Source organism: Hypomesus nipponensis, chromosome 19 (genome assembly GCF_054491055.1).
Source record: "Hypomesus nipponensis isolate SF chromosome 19, ASM5449105v1, whole genome shotgun sequence".
In the NCBI taxonomy this organism is placed as follows: Eukaryota; Metazoa; Chordata; class Actinopteri; order Osmeriformes; family Osmeridae; genus Hypomesus; species Hypomesus nipponensis.
This window is the reverse complement of record NC_140379.1, coordinates 10,775,390-10,793,630: the sequence shown is the minus strand read 5'-3', so window position 1 is coordinate 10,793,630 and position 18,241 is coordinate 10,775,390. Positions and strand designations below refer to the sequence as shown.

The following is an 18,241-nucleotide window of genomic DNA, read 5'->3' as shown; positions in this document are numbered from 1 at the left end:
GAGCGCTGTTGAGGGATTTTTGTTAACAACCAACATGACATTTTGCTCTTATTGGTTGTATGTATGAGGGGGAACTATGCACCATTTCAACAATGAAGAATGTTGGTGGCAACATCAGTTCCAAAGTCAAAGTGCTTCAACAACATGTTTGCAGAAACATATAAAATCCTGTTTTCATTATGGGGTATTTCATGTAGACCGATGGCAAAAACAAGCTTCATCTTACACATTGTCTATAATAGTAAAATGTAAAAAAATAAAGTTAATGGTTGTTCATTCTTTCTGAAGGCATGATGCACTGTTATGTACTTTACACCAAATGGATGGACATGATTTTTCTTATAGTTACAAACAGACACAAACAAACCAAATAACATGAAGAAAAATGCTAAATAAATGTTGTGAGCTCATGAAACGTAGGAAGAACATTTGATAATGTGGTGAGCAACATTACAGTTTGCAAATCAAATTAATATCCATAACATTTTTTTGGTTTAGGCTTTTGAAAAGGCTCAAGACGCTGACCTGAAGTTTCCTCCAGGATCACAATGACTCTTAATGAGAGACTTGTTGGTCTTGTTGGTTAGTTGTAACTGACTTCAAACTTTTGTACTTCATGTTGTTTAATTGTTTAACTGTAACTTGTTCAGCTACATGCTCTTATGGTTCTTCCCGTTGTGACTTATTTAGTTTTCACAATGTATGCTTCATGTTTTGGGCTACTCGCAATGTTAGGGGCTATCTCGTTGTTATGATCAGTGACCTATGCACTTTTGTAAAGCTCTCTTTTGGAAGTCGCTTTGGATAAAAGTGTCTGCTAAATGCATAAATGTAAATGTTATGTCACGTTTATGAGAAATTATCTAATGTGTTAACATTCTGCATTATGCTCACTGTGTTTACAGTGCTTACAGTGTTTATGAAGGGTTGTCAATTTGCATGTGTGTCAGAGGATTCAAGATCAAACTTGTTGAATTATCAAATAGGGTCAGAGGAATATGCAATGGTGACAACGCAATCTGATCTTTTCCATGTGTTAAGACTGAATAAGATATCACTTAAAGGCCACAATACTCAGAAATTATGCAAGCATGTTATTTTATGTTATATCACCACAGTAACTGTCCATTTATAAAACATTGTTGCATCTGAAAATTTAATACTTAGAAAGGCAAATAAAGGATTATTTGTTAATTGACCATTTAGTGGGATACTTTTCTCATTGCATTGCATAGGTGTTTCCTGTGCATGCTTTGTAAAGGACAATATCTTGGTGTATATATATGGTTTACAGTTTATAAGCAAACAACTGAATTCCACTGCAGTCAGTCACATGGACTGATGATAAATGAAGTAAAGAAATGTCATCCATCCTCATTGCTTTAATTCAAAAGTGTTTTAAGGTGCATTATAATTTTGATTGTGAATGATGAATGAACATGTGCATGTGTTTGTCTTTTCAGCACCTGCAACAAAATCTCTGAGTGTAAAAGCTTCTCACTTTATTTGCGAATCTTATCCATTCTCTCACCATGCATGTATACAAAGATTCATTTGTTGAGTAAAACAATAATTACTTGAGCAAAATGAATGACCTTTGTGCCAATGACACAGGTCACATGCTTTAACCATAATTAGCATGACATTATCACAGCATTCCAAACCATTACCTTTATCCTATAAGACATTGACTAAATCTGGACACAGGCTGAATTTCCATCACTTGTACTGTCCTACACAAATCTAATACACCTTTAACAAATATTCAGTTGTAAGTATGTTTATAATAAACATGCCTATACATATTTGCCATACAAAATCCATCATACTATAGTTTTTACTTTATATATCAATTGTGTAGTGCTTACCTGTGGAAAGTGTATTGTCTTGTCTTGTCCTGTAGGATTTATCAGTTACTGTCTAAAGAGAGTACCTCCTCTGTTAAATTAATGGAAATCTAAATCCTAATAGAATGAATTATCAGTAATTCTGTAGGTAAGTTTATTCAGTGGCTGCTTCAGGTCCAGGTCTTCCTTCTCTACTGTGATAGATCCCTGCACCTCCCCCTCTGCAGCTCACACAGACAGACACACAGACACACACTGTACAAACACACCTCCGGTGGGGGGACTGGAGGTGAGAGGTTCATCTCTTTTGGGGAAAGGGTTATTCTAAGGGAAAGTATTTCCCTGTTACTATTTTTAGTTTCATTTGAAAACACAGGATACTGTGGTGTAAATTCAAAAGTCAGGACTGTTCGAACAATCACTGCATATGGTGAGTTTATTATACAGTTATTTTACTATAGGAATAACACATAATAATGTTTCTCAGCTTTATAATATATTTTTCTCAAACTAATTATTTTTGAGGTCCCAGTGTTATTTAAAAATGGCAAAAATCGCATATTAAGTCATAGAGTGTAGACTCTATGACCCTCTAGCATCCTTCCTTAGCAAAAAGTATTGTTGTGGAAGTTAGGTTGGCCAGCATGCTTTATGTAATTGTGTTGGCTCAAAGGTGAGTCCTAAATAGGAGTGAGGGAGAATGCAGAGTCTGAGTCTGAGTAGTAGGGGATAAGGAGGGTAAATCCTCCATGACTGACAGCACATGTTGGACAGTCGGCAATGGACCTCACGCATACATACCCACACACTTGCATGAACACGCATGTGCACACAAATGCATACACACATATGCGTAATTCAATTGAAACATGCTTGAAACACATGTATAGGTGAACAGTGGAACAGATCATTATGGTTGTTTTTATTATGTATTTTTTTGTATTCCCGAGCTCTACAGAATGTTCCACAATGCATTGAATAGGTTTAGTGTATAATAAGATGTTGAATGTAACTATGCAAAAAATGTTTCCCCTTTTCACATTTCCATTTGCACTCCCATTAAAACAATGTGTAGGTTTACATTAATAGTGGGCTTGTTCATTGTAATAAACTGCTTTCAGACATCTACAGAGCAGATAACATGAGAATCACTGCAACTCCAATTTCTGTTAGTCTCACAACAAATACCCTTAAAGAATCTTCCAAAAATGTTTTGATCTACCAACAAACAAAGGCATGGTTGTATACCATGCAAACAATCAATTTCAATAACATACAGTTAGTTGTTGATTGAGACAATTAGATGATTAGGATATGAGCAACTGTTATAACTGTAGGACTACTTCATCCTTCACATATCCAGTCCTTAAAATTGACCTCCTTGACACACCTGACATCTTACCTCTAAAACTCATTAATATATCAGGTCCAGATAATGGTGGTATCTTCTGATTGGTCAAAATTTCAAACAGGAACAAATACATTGCCAGATGTCACTATAGCACAAGACAGAGATGCTGGTATGTTGTCAACAATTCTGGCAGCGATCTTCCTATGTCAATGTCCCTCAAATCAACTCGATGAGTGTGAATGTCAACATCTAAAGTCATTAAATATTTGGGGACCTTGAGTCTGTCGTTTTGACCTGTTGGGGTACAAGACATGCACAGCCCCGTTATTTTAGATTTGTGTTTGAGAACTGCTGGAATCAAGTACTTATGGGTCAAACTTTTGAATTGAGCACTATGGTGGAAACTTGTTGAATTCAGAATAACATGAAGGCCAAACGTCTGTCTTGTGGTGGCAATTGGCAGCTTGGCCCCCTCTGAGTGCCCTTAAGTGAATCTACCATGCGACCTGGCAGAACTTAAGACCAGCTTATCGACTGACATGTGCATTGAGATTCATTTGATGCGTGGTGGCAAAAACATTTCCACAGTTTGTTGAAGCAGTGTGCTGTAGAGATGGGATGACGAATATTTAAAGATGTAAGAGAATGTGTTTTGGGGAAAATCATTCCCGAATCATTTTCAAGTGAATTCCACACCAACACTGAATTTGATTCTTGATAACAAGTTAGTTACACCACATACGGTTCTAATTCCCTTGTAAATTGATAATTAAGCTTGTAAATGATTTCATTAGGCTGTCATGGCAAATTCTGATTTGTATCATGTCTTACAGATATAACAGGGTATTTGTATGTTCCCAGGAACTCCTGAAATGCTCATCACCACTTTAATGTTAGCCAGATCAAACATCCCATGTGCCTGGCTTTACCGATCAATGAGCTGCCACTACCACACTTAGCTGAGTGACCAGGGCTCTCACGTATAAAAGGTGTAAGGTAGGTCCTCAGATGATCAAGAGCCATCTCAACACTAGCCGAAGGTTAAAACGTTTAATGGTTGCATGCCAGAGCCAGAAGGCTTCTGTAAAGTTCAGAAGGTAAGAGGAAATAAAAAAAATATATATATATTCCGATGGTGTCAGAGAAATTAGCTACTCACTATTGCACTTGAATGCAACCAAAACATGAATTCCATTAATTGCAAATTATGCAAGAATGTTATAAGAGTTTTAGTTACATGAAACCATATGATTTATGTGATTTGTGTTGTTTTGAGTTACACCTTAGTTCATTCCAGGTCGTGGCATTGACCATGAGTACTATTGTCACGGGTCAGACTATCTTCAAAACAGGAACACGGCAGGAATACCCACTCAGACACAATTAAAAACTAACGGCAAGGACTGACAAAAGCAGCAGACATATTCACAGGGCAAGGTAATGACACATGGACAACAGCTGGGTGATTGGAACAAGTCACAGGAGGTGCAGGGAGCCAGGAGAGATGGAGAAACAAACCCAGGACTGAAACACACCCATGGAGACAGACAGAACACTAGGGCAGGCCTAACTGGGGCATGGCCATGGCCGTGGTAAAATAGCTCTATCTGGTGGACTGTGGAATGAATGGCAGTCAGTGAGCTGTAAATTAGAGTACTGTGCAGGAGTTTTGAAATATCATCCCTGAAAACGGTTGGATAATAGTTGGAGCCCTGTCTGTTTTACAAACACATTCAGCTCTCAATATTGTATAGAGTGCACAGATGTGTATAACTCTTTGCTTAGGTGTAGTTATTGAAGAGTTCAAATCTGTTAGATCGTCTTGAGTTTTCAGGCAAATGTATAGTAAGTGTAGAATTGGAAATAGGTGACAGGAAAAAAAGAAAGTAAAGGAGGGAGGTTAACAGATCTCTGTGCATTGCTGAATTGTGACCTTTCTCATCTTGCCTTCTGCAGTTGGGGTCCAGGCTGGGGGAAGAGGCTACATTTTGATTGCTAGAGGAAACGGTGTGGCATTGCTTCTCGGCCAATGTACCCAATTGTATAAAATGTGCAGCACCAGTTGAATGGTTTCAAGAGTGTCTTTGTTTGTCAAATTAAGTTTAAAATCAGAAAATCACTCAACTTTGCAAAGGAACATTTCCTTTTCTTTCAAAAGTATTATTTTTTTGGCTAGCTTGGCATAATTAAACAATGGCACACTACTATATAATGTAACTATATTTCTGGCATATACACAGTAGGAAGTGTCCATCTGCAGTATTTTTTGATTAGAGAAATGTATTACCTGCATTATGCATGTCATGTGTTGAAATAAAGCATTACTAAAACAATTGAAATTCCTTTCTATTGGATCTTATAAGTGAGTACAGTATATGGGTCAACAAATAAATTTTCTGCTGGTGTGTGTAGCTCTGAAATGCAGCCAAAGACAACCCAGGGATAAGTCCTAAGTCATGTGGGTAGTTATTTTTCTATTAATCTACCACATTCATAGAGACATGATTCACAACATGGCTATGTATATGTAGCAGCATTTAATTAGGAAAATAATAATATAATACACTTTAACAAATTTAGTTTAGATTGCATTTATTTTAACAAAAATAACAATATAAAATTAATAGCCATCATTACAGGGGTAAAAGTCGACAATTATTTAGTGAGACACTGGATGAAAACTGGAAGATGTTGAATCGGTACTTGAGCATGTGAACTTCTGTTGATGACATGCAGAAAAAACAAATTTTGCCCTTGCATGGATCCGCCTCAATCAACTTTTTAACAAGTCTTGCACACTGCTGGAGGCTTGAGATGTTAGCTAAGAAATGTCCTGCAATAAAGAGGTACATCAACGAGTAACTAGTGGTCTTTCAAAGCCTGATCGAGAAAAACAAATAAAGGCCAACTTGTTTTTCAAGTCTGATTCCTTCATGAGGAAGTAAACAATGCCTATAAAGTTTGATGCACATTTGTATCCCTTCCTTTAACAATTATACAAACAATAACCAACAGGGTGCAATACGGAAAAATTATGTTAGACATAGGAATGGAATACAGAGTTGCCTCCTGGTTTAGACTTTTGGGTTTGTGAATGGAATAGACTCAACTTAGTGACGAGTTCAGGTCATAAGAACAGTTTCTTCCACAAATTAAAAATAAATAATAATAATTGGTCTCTAAATGTAGTGCTGACTGTACAGCCTGAATAGAGTGCTTCACTTCAGCCATGCCAATGCACTGAGCAAAATCATTTCCAAATGGATGCATGCGTTTTATTTTTTATAAAAACCTAATCCTACACCTAGGTTTCCCTCTTTATGTTCGATAATGCAAACACACCAGTCCAAAAGCTGCCACTCCAACAGAATAAAAAGAAATAAGGCTTTTGTGTCATGAATAAATAAAATAAAAAATACACTTGCAAACTTTCTAAAGTGACAGTCAATGGAACATGCACCTATACAGACCCCTGTGTTAGTCTAGTAAGACAAGAACTATGTTGATTAGCATTATTTAAGAAACAACTTGCAAAAAAGCTAATGAACTGGTTATTACAGAGACTTTTTTTAGACATCCTTCTTCAGGTAGGCACACGTGCTAGACACGTAAGCTTGGTGTGTGTATTTACTGTATTCTGACAGTCTCTTGTTTGTTTGACGTACATGTACCCAGGGTGGAAGACAAGGCGAGAAACCAGTTTGAACAATGGGAAGATGAGGACACAATTTGAATATTCTTACTGATCTAACATAATGGCAATAAACACATACTTTAGTGTGGGTTTTAGTCTAGTACCATTCATGAACACTACTGTTCTATTGGCAACTCTGGCTTTCAGTTCAGGGACAAGATCCACAACAACTTATTCACTCAAAGTGCCAGTTTTACAAGAGCAGTCTTTTTTGTTTAAACCCATTGATACTTTGATATAAGAAGACACTAAAACAGATTTAAATTCACGCATGCTTCAGCTGATTACAAGCACACTTTGTTTTGCACACTTTGATTAGAAATTTGCTGAGTAATCCTCTTAGGAGTCCTTTATTACGTATACAATGGTGTGGGAAAATATCTGAAAGTGTTGTTTAAGCACACTAAGGATAGGGCATGCAAAAGTCTGACTGGAATGTGTCATAGGTTTTACAGTGTTATTTTGGAATTACTTAAGGTACATATCTTTGAAAACTCAACTGCAATACAGGTGGGGGTGGTTAGGATAAAACGTGTAATGCTGTATGGATACATTTGCTTGTTTATTTTGTTTATCCATGCTGGTAAAAAAATGACTATTTAAAAAATAATTAAGCTTATATTATATGATAGGGGAAGAATGTGTTATTTTAAATTGCTACTATGGATCCAGTCAATTCTTGTTTATTGCCAATATGCCTACTAGGTCTCTGGCTTCATTCCTTAGAAGATTTTCCTAAAATGTTGAAACTGGTTGATAAAGGACAGGTGATGGGACAGTTTTTAAAAACATTTTAACTGAAACAATGGCTGTTTGTAACCTGAACCCCTTTCTGTTAGGATACACCTATTCTTTGGGCAATCTAGACCCAGATTATGACATCAGAGCTCTGATGTTATTGTTCATACAAAGCTTTAACAAACAATTACCCGGTTTGAGGGTTGACACACACAAAACACAAAGTTGACTTTGGAGAGTCAATTTAAAAACTCTTGATAAGAAAATAAAAACACAGATAATTTAACTCAGACTAGATCTGGATTTTTTTTTAAATCTGTGAGAAATAAATCATTCTACAGTCCTATTACCGCTGGTAATTCACTATAACAATTACCATTAAAGTATTGTTGCAGTAGGTCAAAGACTATAAAATAACACGTCAACAATATACACAGAATGCAACAGCTTGACCTCAAGTTTAATTATGAAGGAATTATTCATTCATTCCTTCATGTATTTTGCCACCATTATTATCAGTTGTAGGTTATGTTGTTGATTATAAACAAAGCAAGAATGATAGATGGTGAGGCTCTTCCATACAGTTGGGCATCCAGCAGAGTGTCCTTGACATGAGTCTCCAACAGTCTGGAAAACACACAAATGCAAGAATGAAGATACACACAGTGGCACTGATGCACTGTCAAAGAATATGGAATGTTCAGGACAATTCGGATGTAGAGATGAACAGTAACTGACAGTGCAATGGTACGAGCTTCTACATCTCACACACTTTTCAGAAGGCAGCCCTGAGACAGACTTCCTTTCCATAGAAAGAGGCAGTTATACAGTTTATCAAGAAAAATGTATTCTGTTGTGTAATGGTTAAGTCTATGTTAGAGGTATAAAGACTTCTGCCAAGTTCAAGCACTACTCTGACGGGTGTCAATTGGCACAACCACCACCAGATGGCAGCCTTTAGCAAACTATATAACCCTCACAAGCTCTACAAGATGATAGGGTCAGATTACAATCTGAATAAATATAGTCATCAACATTAATATTTCTATACTATTATGCCTTACAGACATGTTGATAAGCATGATAACAGTAGTGGTAAGGGTGTCTATGGCTGTGCTTGGTCATTGGTTGGTCAAAAGACCTATGTCTAGGTAATGTAATGTTTATAGTTGAGGTAACAAGCCAGCCACACTGGCCAGTTTATCAAGTGCTAGTGCAGGGTGGGAAACATTCCTCAGGGACATTTGTCCATGCTAATGCAATTGCATTTTGACAATTTATAGTCACCATAAATTTGGATGACATTGGATGGAAAGAATTTGAATGTTCTAACTAGTGGTGGGCATAGATAGAAAAAATTAATCGAGATTAATCTCACTGTAATCTTGGAATACATCTAGATTAAAATGGCTAATTAGAATTCTGCCGAAAGCATTCAGAATGTGTGCTACCCAAATAATGACTAAAAGTAAGTCTTTGAGAACGGGTTTCTCAAGCCAGGTGGCGCATTAGACCAGGGGCTCATCTCCTGTTTTCTAAATGCATCACAAACTGCTTGAGAAAGCTGTTCTACTATGATAATTGGAGATGAAAATAAATTATGTTCAAGAATATGTACTTGTGTTAACTAACTGTTTATGATGAACTGTTGATGGGGTAATTTCATACACAAAGCATACACACAGGTTTGAAGACTCTTTCTCGCCCCCTACAGTGCAATTCGGCTAGGTATAAATCCGCGCTAAAATATCAAGGTGAAAGTCATCATAGCTTGCGTAGTATAGACCCAGCTCCCAACCCAACTTTGAGAATAGATTAACGGCGATATATATATATATATATATTTTTTTTTTTTGTCGCCTGATAAGAGTCTCACATTAATGCAGACAATGGCCCACCACTAGTTCTAACAAACCTTTTGGTGTAAAGCACATTTTGAAAATGACAAAAAAGAAAGTGTCTTGAAGAGGGGCAGTATGAAACCAGATGGCATGCACATTTTCTATTTTGTTTTGTTGGGAAAATTGAAGATGTAACACATTTATCCTGTATAAGAATGATTCTGTGTTCAGCATTCCTTGTGTGTAGAGAGAGGCCTACCCCCAAATCTGAACTTTGGGGAACACGAGGCATATGTAAACAAGGTGACCTGGGCTGACCACTCTCTCTTACTGGAGAGGCCATAAAAGATGTCTGGCCTTATCTGTGTTGGGTGAATCATGTGGTCAAGCTTACAGGGGTCAAAAGGCACACACACTCAAACACGCACGCACACACGCCTGCGCCAGGTTATGCAAGTAGCCAATGAAGAAGAGAAATGGAACATTTGCATGCCTTTGTCTTAACCAATGACTGTAAAGAGCGGTTCTGCTTAAATAGCTAGCTAGCACAACATGCTAGCGGACAAACTTGTAGCACAATGGCGTGTGATGTTTTTGTCTCCTTGTGGGCCGGCCGCAAGCAATAAACTTTCTTAAACTTGTTCACCGACTGACTGTGCAATGATTGATAGATTAATATTTTTAGTTAGATTGATAGATTTAATATTTATAATATACAGTTTGCTCACCAGTGCTGCATCTGAGTATGGCGCAAACAAATCATAATTCAAAATCTGGAGTTAGTAAACACTGTCAGGTGTGACAGAATTGCAGTTGTCTTACCAGTTATTGTTGTGAAAGATTTGTGGTGTTTTGACTTGTGCCAACGCAGCATTGGACTTTGGTCGGGCTGCAACTCTTGGATTCTTCTTCCAGTTCTGTCGGATGACTCCTCTTCCGCGGCAGGGATGATCTTAGAGTTGTCATTGCAGACTTGCCTTGACATCCTGAGAGTGAGGGCATGTGCAAGTCTGAAAAGACAAGTCTTAAGTTAAGGATCTTGACAGTTGGGATGCAAAAGGGCCGTTTTCAAACTTCATTCCATAGCACAAAGTCTTGTTGAACTTGATCAAATTTTTGTCTAAAACTCAATTTTCATCTAGTTTTGTTCTCAGACCTTACTGACAGAGATGCAAGATAATTGCTGCAGATAGAATCATAAATTAAATTTTTACTAAATTCTTTACAATAGTTAGGCAGATCCTCCACTTAGCAGCCAATAGATTACTAAATTACAATAATGAATAAATTACTAAAATTGTGACTTACCGCTCATGCTACTGTGAGTCTGTGAGCTTTCAGTCATTGTTGACTCTGCCTCTTCCTGGATTGTTGAAATTGATCCAAGCAAGCCTGAGAGAGAGAGAGAGAGACACACACACTCAAACTTGTATTTTATCTGCTAAGGTGATATACTGGCTGATCCTTTGACCCCTACAGCCAACAGTCAGGGTGAGGTACAGGGTTGAGTGTACACAGCACTCACTCAGGCCCTTGTAGCTGGAGATCTGTCGGTAGACCTGCTTCATCCTCTCGATGTTGAGCCGGATGCACTGGGCGTGGTTCAGCATAGGCTTGGGGTAGTCCACTCCGATAATGCAGTTGGCAGCCTTTTGTACTGCTTCTGGGGCACTCCATGGCTCATGGATGTACCGGTTGGGATAGTCTCTTAGTTTGGGGATGTATCGCCTGGATAAACAAGCAAACCCACCCGTTAAAACACTTAGGAAGGCACAGATGTTTGCATTAGACACCCAAGGGCCAAAAGCCCTTTTAGGTTAACATTTGGGTTGTCACATTTAAGATTTCGCTGGCATTCATTGTTGGAAGTCCCTATCTAGCATCACATCAAACCCTATGTCCTAGGTTTGGGCTAAGCCCCGAAAGTTGACTACATCTGGCTCCAATCCACTGTAAACTAGTGCAAAGGGGACATAATCTGCAAAAGATATTTGAATACAACTGCTAGAGGGTATTAGCAAAAGCATAGGGAGGGTTTGAACATGGGTGAGGATGTTTCAATGGTCTCACTAGTAAGAGCATGTCCTCTATCCATTGTCTTCCCCCTAATCCTACACTAAAGGTGGGTGGGATGAATGAAGTCAGGCACCTTATGTAGTCTCCACTGGGGTCCGTCCTTCTACCAAAGCCAACGGGGCAGTAGCAGTGGAAGAACTGTTGGAAGAAGGAACTGCAGGAGAGCCACATCCAGCTGCCAGCGTTTATACTCCAGTCTGCATCCAGGAGCAACTCTTCAAAAACCTAACCAAAAGATTTCAACGTTCAATAAAAGGTGTGATTAAACGAAAATAAAGTGCTATGCAGAGACTTCTGATGTCTCCACTGTAGCTTTAGCTCATTGTTCATATGGAATATCTTGTAACCTACCTTCATGCCACTCTCCCAGCTCAGCCACAGGTCTCCGCGGGTCAGGAAGCAGGCCACGGCGTGACGGGCCAGGTGGTGGATCCATCCCTCCTGCCTCAGCTGGGTCATGATGGCATCGATCCAGGGGAAGCCCGTCTGTCCCTCCGCCCACTTGGCCAGCGCCTCAGGGTTCCGGTCCCATGGAATCTGCACGCAGATGGGGTTTCCCTCCATGCGATCGAAGGTGGGGTTGTTGGTGGAGGCCGTGTAGAAAAACTCTCGCCACATAAGTTGGGCGTATAGTGAGGGGGGAGGCGTGCAGTTCTTCCGCGCCTAGAAGGGAGATTTTATGACAATTTTGACGAGGCGATCCCAGTTAACATAAAATAAGGCACTTTTACAAAACATTAAACCAACTAAGCTACCTTCTTGTGAACTGCATACATCCCAAATGCTGCAAGTTGAAGAAATGTATCGAATTCTGGAATAACACGGCATGGTTGTCATAGACAACTGAAGACCAGATGTCTCACCTTCATGTAAAGCTCTCGGAGCTTGTAGTAGAGCACTCGACAGGAAAGGCAGCCAAAGCGGAGGTAGGGACTGAGCCCCGTGGGGCTGGCCATCAGAGAACTAGCTCCCATTGTGGGACGCTGAAAATTTGCAATAAAGCCCTGCAAACAAGCACAAGAGCAGTGAGAATGAATACATTGATAATAGATGTAATCATTACTTACATATCAACAAGCAGAATATATGCACTCATTTCGGTTAATACGATCAAGCATATCCGCTAACTTTATCTTAGTGTACTTGCAGGAGAAAGGGAGAGACTGTCAGAGAATAATGCATGGGCATACACAGGTGACTCACCTTTTTGTTCATTTGATTGTTTAGTCTCTCTAGAGCCTCTGTTTCGCCACCTCGCCATGTTGCAGGACCCAAAGAGTGTGTCTTGAAACCTGCTCAATTAAGTTAATGTCAGTGATTCATATCTTCATTTACACACACTACTAGACATCAGGGATAACCCGCACAAATGTATGAACCCACGCACACAAATCGCAACTCACATACCTAGTTCTTCAAGGGAGGGGACTCCGTAGCATTCATCGTGATTGGCTGAGATGTCTGTGGGGCAGCTGTCCATTTGTTGCTGGGTGACAGAGGGGAGTGGCTTCTTAGGGAGCTCTAGACGTTGGACGATGGCTTGGAAGCGTTTAAAGGTGAGGGGAGGCATGTTGTTGTTCATCTCAATAATCCTATTGAAAAGAAAAGGGAGGAAACGTGTTGAATAACAGGAAGTGTTACAGGGGGGATCTATAGTGCAATTCTCTGGAATGTGAATTTTGTTGACAATAGATTCTCCATAGGCTTAACACAAATGTAATACGAACTATGTCAGGAGATGCCAGCCTATAGAACACATCTGGAGGCCTAGTATTTCAAATCATCTATTAACCTCACATCCCTGCTCAGAAGTCAGTGAATATTTTAATGGAGACTATCAACTGAGTAATCACTCATTAACAGTAATTACATAAGTTCTCTACTGAAACCTAGAATATCCCACACATAGTAATTTCATAAGCATTCCAGGCATTTGACACCTCCAGTCCTTCTAATAGGCTTCTAATAGATAAAATGGGCATGGCACAGTCTTTTCAAACTTTTGTAACTACATTCCAGCAAGGGGAGCGTAAGATATGACAGTCTGATCAAGTATGTAAAAAATTCATTGTCCAAAATGAAGTGAGAAAAAATTTAAAAAGAAAATAAATTTTGAAAAAACATGGTGATAGGCTATACATAGAGGGATGTACTGTGTTTCCTTTCAGCTGGGGCTTAACGCAAGCCCGCCTCTTCTAGCAGGGAGGCACATGCTCTCCACCGTGGTATACTCTGCTGCGTAGCTCTGCTAAGCACATGTTTTGCAGTGTGACAGTGCTGGCTGCATAACCAGTAGGGGGCAGCAGTATTTATTTCTGGTGAGCAATCGCACGTGAGAAACAGTAAGCAAATGAATGCATAAGCACACAGTGTGTTTGTGTGTGTGTATGTATGTGTGTGTGTGTTCAAGCACAGTGGGAGCATAAGTTATATGTGAACAGAGAAGAAACTAGAAAAAAAGGGTAAGTATTCGACGTAGGACATGTGCCTTCAGTAATTACTCTGTCTTATCTAAACCTACTCTGTCCTCTCCTGATCTCAGTCACTCATCCCACAGTGTGAAAACGCAGACTGATTTACATAACTGACTAACTGCTGCACGTGGATTTTCTGACACTTTCAAATGCCTCATCTCAAAAATATCTGCCTTTATTAAACGGTGACAGAACTACATGTTCAGTTCAATTGAACCACCGACATTTAAAGAATTGAGACCGTCTTGTGTGAGGATCGACTAGGTCTGACCGACTGTCATAAAGAGAGGCTGTTGCTGTCCTACTCTGGCAGTATGTGTGCGAGCCACAGTGCTCCTTTCATTATAGCAGTCTGTGTGTAAAGAACTCGTGCTGAGTTTTGAATATTTATCACATACACAGACACAGGAGACATTTTGTACAGCTATAGCATGGATGGGCAAGGACAGGGCACAATCCTACCGCATCATCTGGGCCGCACACACAACGCCCCCAACAATACACACTCCCCCTATCAGATTTGCTCATCTCTGCTCGTTTTGCCAGTACCTGAACTGCAATTATGCAATGCCCCAAGAATACCTATGGTTCATACTACGCACACTTGGATTTAATTGAACTTTTTCATCCAACATTTGGTCTCAACTGACAGAGACAAAACAGACAGCAGACACAAATTCCCTCAGATGAGTGCCCCCATTATGTCATGACACCTACTGGAGGCATTACAGCTCTCTTGAAAGAATCAAGCAAAGCACAATTTTTGGAGGCAACACAAACCATGATGGAGTGAAGAGCAGTACTTTTGTTTATGTAAAAAAAATAAAAATAAAAAAAAGACTAAAGAGGCCCCATTCAGACTATTAAGTTTCACAATGGAAAATACAAAGCACTGTTTACTAAACCAAATGATAGATAAACCAGCCCTATACAAAAGAGTATCCCGTCAATGGACATCCATGTATGTAAAACTGAGATGACTTTTCTAATCAGGGCTCAACATGATTCTTTTTCTAGTATTTGTCCTTATTTAAATGATGAATATGTTGCCAAAGGATTCATGCATATAATGCCCAGGTGATCATGACATGCTGTATGTACACTAATGACTGTGCATAGTAGTGCCATTAATAACAAAGGTAAATGTTAAATTATTATATCTTAGGTTAGGTCTAGGGTCCAAAAAAGACTATTAAGAATTCAGTAGCCACTGCTAGACACTGATTGTGCAGACTTGACCCTCCATCTCCCCATCTCATGTACTGAAGGGAGGTAAAACTGGGCATATTTGTAATTCGGAAAAACGTCTATATGGCACATGATTGTGCTGTAAGAAGGCCAGTGACCATTGAGGTTGAACTCTGACCTGGCCAGGTTGTAGAGTGTGTGGGAGTTCCTAACGCGTGTCTCCACACCGAAGTCTTGAGCCATCTTGAGGATTGTGCCATCTCTCTCCTTACCATAGGGCTCTGAGTCATACTCGAAGGTCAGCCGAGTGACGTTCCACTCCTGCATTAGGAAAGAGACAGTGGCAAAGTCAAGGGAGTGTGAGAGGTGTCGAACAACAGTAATTGAATGCACATTGAATAGTTACTATTATTATAGTTACCATTGCCATACATTTGCCCCACATAAATCAATAAAGAAAATGTGTCATAGGTTTAGGAACTAGTTAAGAAAGAGCCAGCTCTTTTTGTAGCTCTTCAATTTGTCTTTTAATTCCCCTTCCTATCACACTACTTGTACATACTACTACTGAAACTTGTGTATTAAATAATGTCTTCAAGAGGAATAACTGTTTAGTCTAAAAGCAATTCAACACTCCCTACTGTTCCACGTTTCTGAAAACAGCTCAATACAAACAAAATATATTTTGAATATATCCACCAATTACAAATGCCATTACTTGGATCATGTTTAATAAAACATCATATTGGGATCTCGAAGACAAGCTGAAACCTCTGCCACAGACGACAACTAAACGAATGAGATCATCTCATCACAAAGTGAGGAAATAACAACCTTGAAAAGACGTGGAAAGACATCTGTTGGTTGTCCTCGTACCACGAACAACCTTGAATTCAGTTTTCGAAGGCTTGCATCCAAGTCCTCCAAGGACTCCAATAAAAATCTGAACGGAGAGAGAAAGTCAAAAAATAATCGTAAATTATTCAATGGAATTACAAATTAGGGACAGTTGGTTCATATTGGCAAGCTAGTTTGCTAACTAGTCGGGCTGCCATCTCGAGTCAGATTTGGCTGGCAACCTCCTTGCAAGTAGCTATATTCAATTCTACCTGTTTGTTGTTACAGTACCTACTGGTAGCTACACTAACTAAAATATAGCAATGATGACAGCTACAGTAGCTAACCTTGCAAACATTAAGCGTAGAAAGAACGATAAACATACAAAGCTAGCAGAATAAGGCAAGCTAGTAAAATTATCCGATTGATAGTTAGATAACCAATTAGTAACTCGTGTGTTGTAAGAGACGTGCGAGAAAAATAACTAGCCTAGCTAGTTAGCTCCCTAGCTAGCCTAGTTGCTGTTATGATAGCTATGTCAAATAGCGCCTTCATTGGTTGGAGGTTTGAAACAAAAAGTGAACATTACAGTAACAGTAACTGACAGTGCTAACGTATTTGTGAGCATTAGTTTGCACTTACCTCCACCTATTGAGTCCAACGTTTGCGGAACCAGCAAACCAAGGATCCAGAATATAAACACAACGAACCGTGTCAGCACCTTCCAATGCCTCCTGTAAAGATGGATTATCCTTTAGTCTCAACCCTCTACGGAACCAATGGACAGAATTCACCACCATGATTCAAATATGTCGATTGAAGATCACAGAAAACGGAATGAATTATGTCCAAACTATTCCCATATTTTGCTGAAATTATCAATCGGACTGTACTTCTCCACCGAGTATGTCTGTGTGGCACACTCAACGACACTAGACCTTATTCACGTCCATCGTTCTCCTTTCCCATTGGCCACGAAGCAGCACGTGCAGGAGTATTAAAATAAGTAAGGGCCTATCCTTGATTTCGATTGGTTGTTTGGCACGTGTAGTCTCCACCCTGTCACGTTTCTGTGGTGTGTTTGAGAGTGAGTTGCCCAGAGTTGCCTGTCGACGCATAAAAATAGAAGGTGGAGACTATGGGGAATATGTTGTGGTTTACGTAAATAATGGTTTGTATAATGGTTTATAAAATGTATTAGTTGATACCTTTTTCAGTATGCACTTAAAATAGGCCATCAAACATATAGGCAAAATCATTGTCAAAACACATTATCTAACGCAACATTAAAGCAATGTATACATGTGTAATCGGTGTAATCGGTGTAAATGTAATCGGTTTCATACTACTTATATAGCAGGTTCACGTCATTTCAGGTCGAGTATGTGGTACATATTATTCATTATTGCGCACTGGAGTAGGCTAGTGCGTTAAGCTTTGATGATTTTATAGAAGCAAGGAACCTCCTTATTTATTTACCATATTACGCCATTACAACATTAGTCTCATTATATATAAAAGGTGAACAAAAAATATTTTGTTATATTCCGTAGAAGGCCAATGTGTGCAATGGGCAATCTAAATCCAATCTAATCTTTGGTTGTCTTAATAGCCAAAATAAGGCTATTCTACCAATTTACTAGGATAATGTGTGGCCCAGATGGTTTGGTCATACTCGTACAAATGAATGGATATTAAGCAAAATCTTTAAATATGCTGAATAAATGTAAATGACAAGTAGGCTAAATAACCCTGTAGTTTGCGACATCTAGCGTTTGGTTTAAAGTAGGCCTAGCTCAAATTCAAACGCACCAAAACACATCTGAATGCCTGTAAATATGGCAAAATATGTCACATGTTGAGAACAAATAGGAAGAGTCTGGTTGGATGGATGTCTCATGAATATGAATGCTATCATTTTAACATGTGCTTCACACCTAATTTAACATACTATAATGGAAGAAATCTGTGTGTGTATGTGTGCAGGACGGGTGATGCCCCCACACTAGCTAAAGTGCCCTCTTGGATGCCTTAAGGTAGATTAAACAGGATAAAGGGTCCTGTACGGTTGCCCAGTGTGCAAGAAAACATGATAAGGCCCCTTCTAGGTGGCCCTACGAGTGGAAAAAACTTGATGCAGTGCCCCTAAGGTGCCCCTATGTGTGAACAAATATGATAAAGTCTCTTCTCTGTGC

At 39.2% G+C, this 18,241-nt stretch overlaps 1 protein-coding gene across 1 annotated transcript; it reads right to left on the bottom strand.

The window, feature by feature from the left end:
- Positions 1–5,773: 5,773 nt before the first annotated feature.
- Positions 5,774–16,984, bottom strand: LOC146246976 (cryptochrome-2-like). The gene is made up of 12 exons (XM_084681516.1): positions 16,689–16,984; positions 16,044–16,152; positions 15,388–15,530; positions 12,955–13,139; positions 12,751–12,839; positions 12,411–12,551; positions 11,899–12,210; positions 11,621–11,772; positions 10,997–11,199; positions 10,780–10,863; positions 10,294–10,481; positions 5,774–8,257 (listed from the first exon to the last, which is right to left on the bottom strand). The coding sequence occupies exons 1-11, from the start codon at positions 16,844–16,846 to the stop codon at positions 10,297–10,299; spliced, it is 1,761 nt and encodes a 586-aa protein (XP_084537642.1). The 5' UTR covers positions 16,847–16,984; the 3' UTR covers positions 5,774–8,257; positions 10,294–10,296.
- Positions 16,985–18,241: the final 1,257 nt, after the last annotated feature.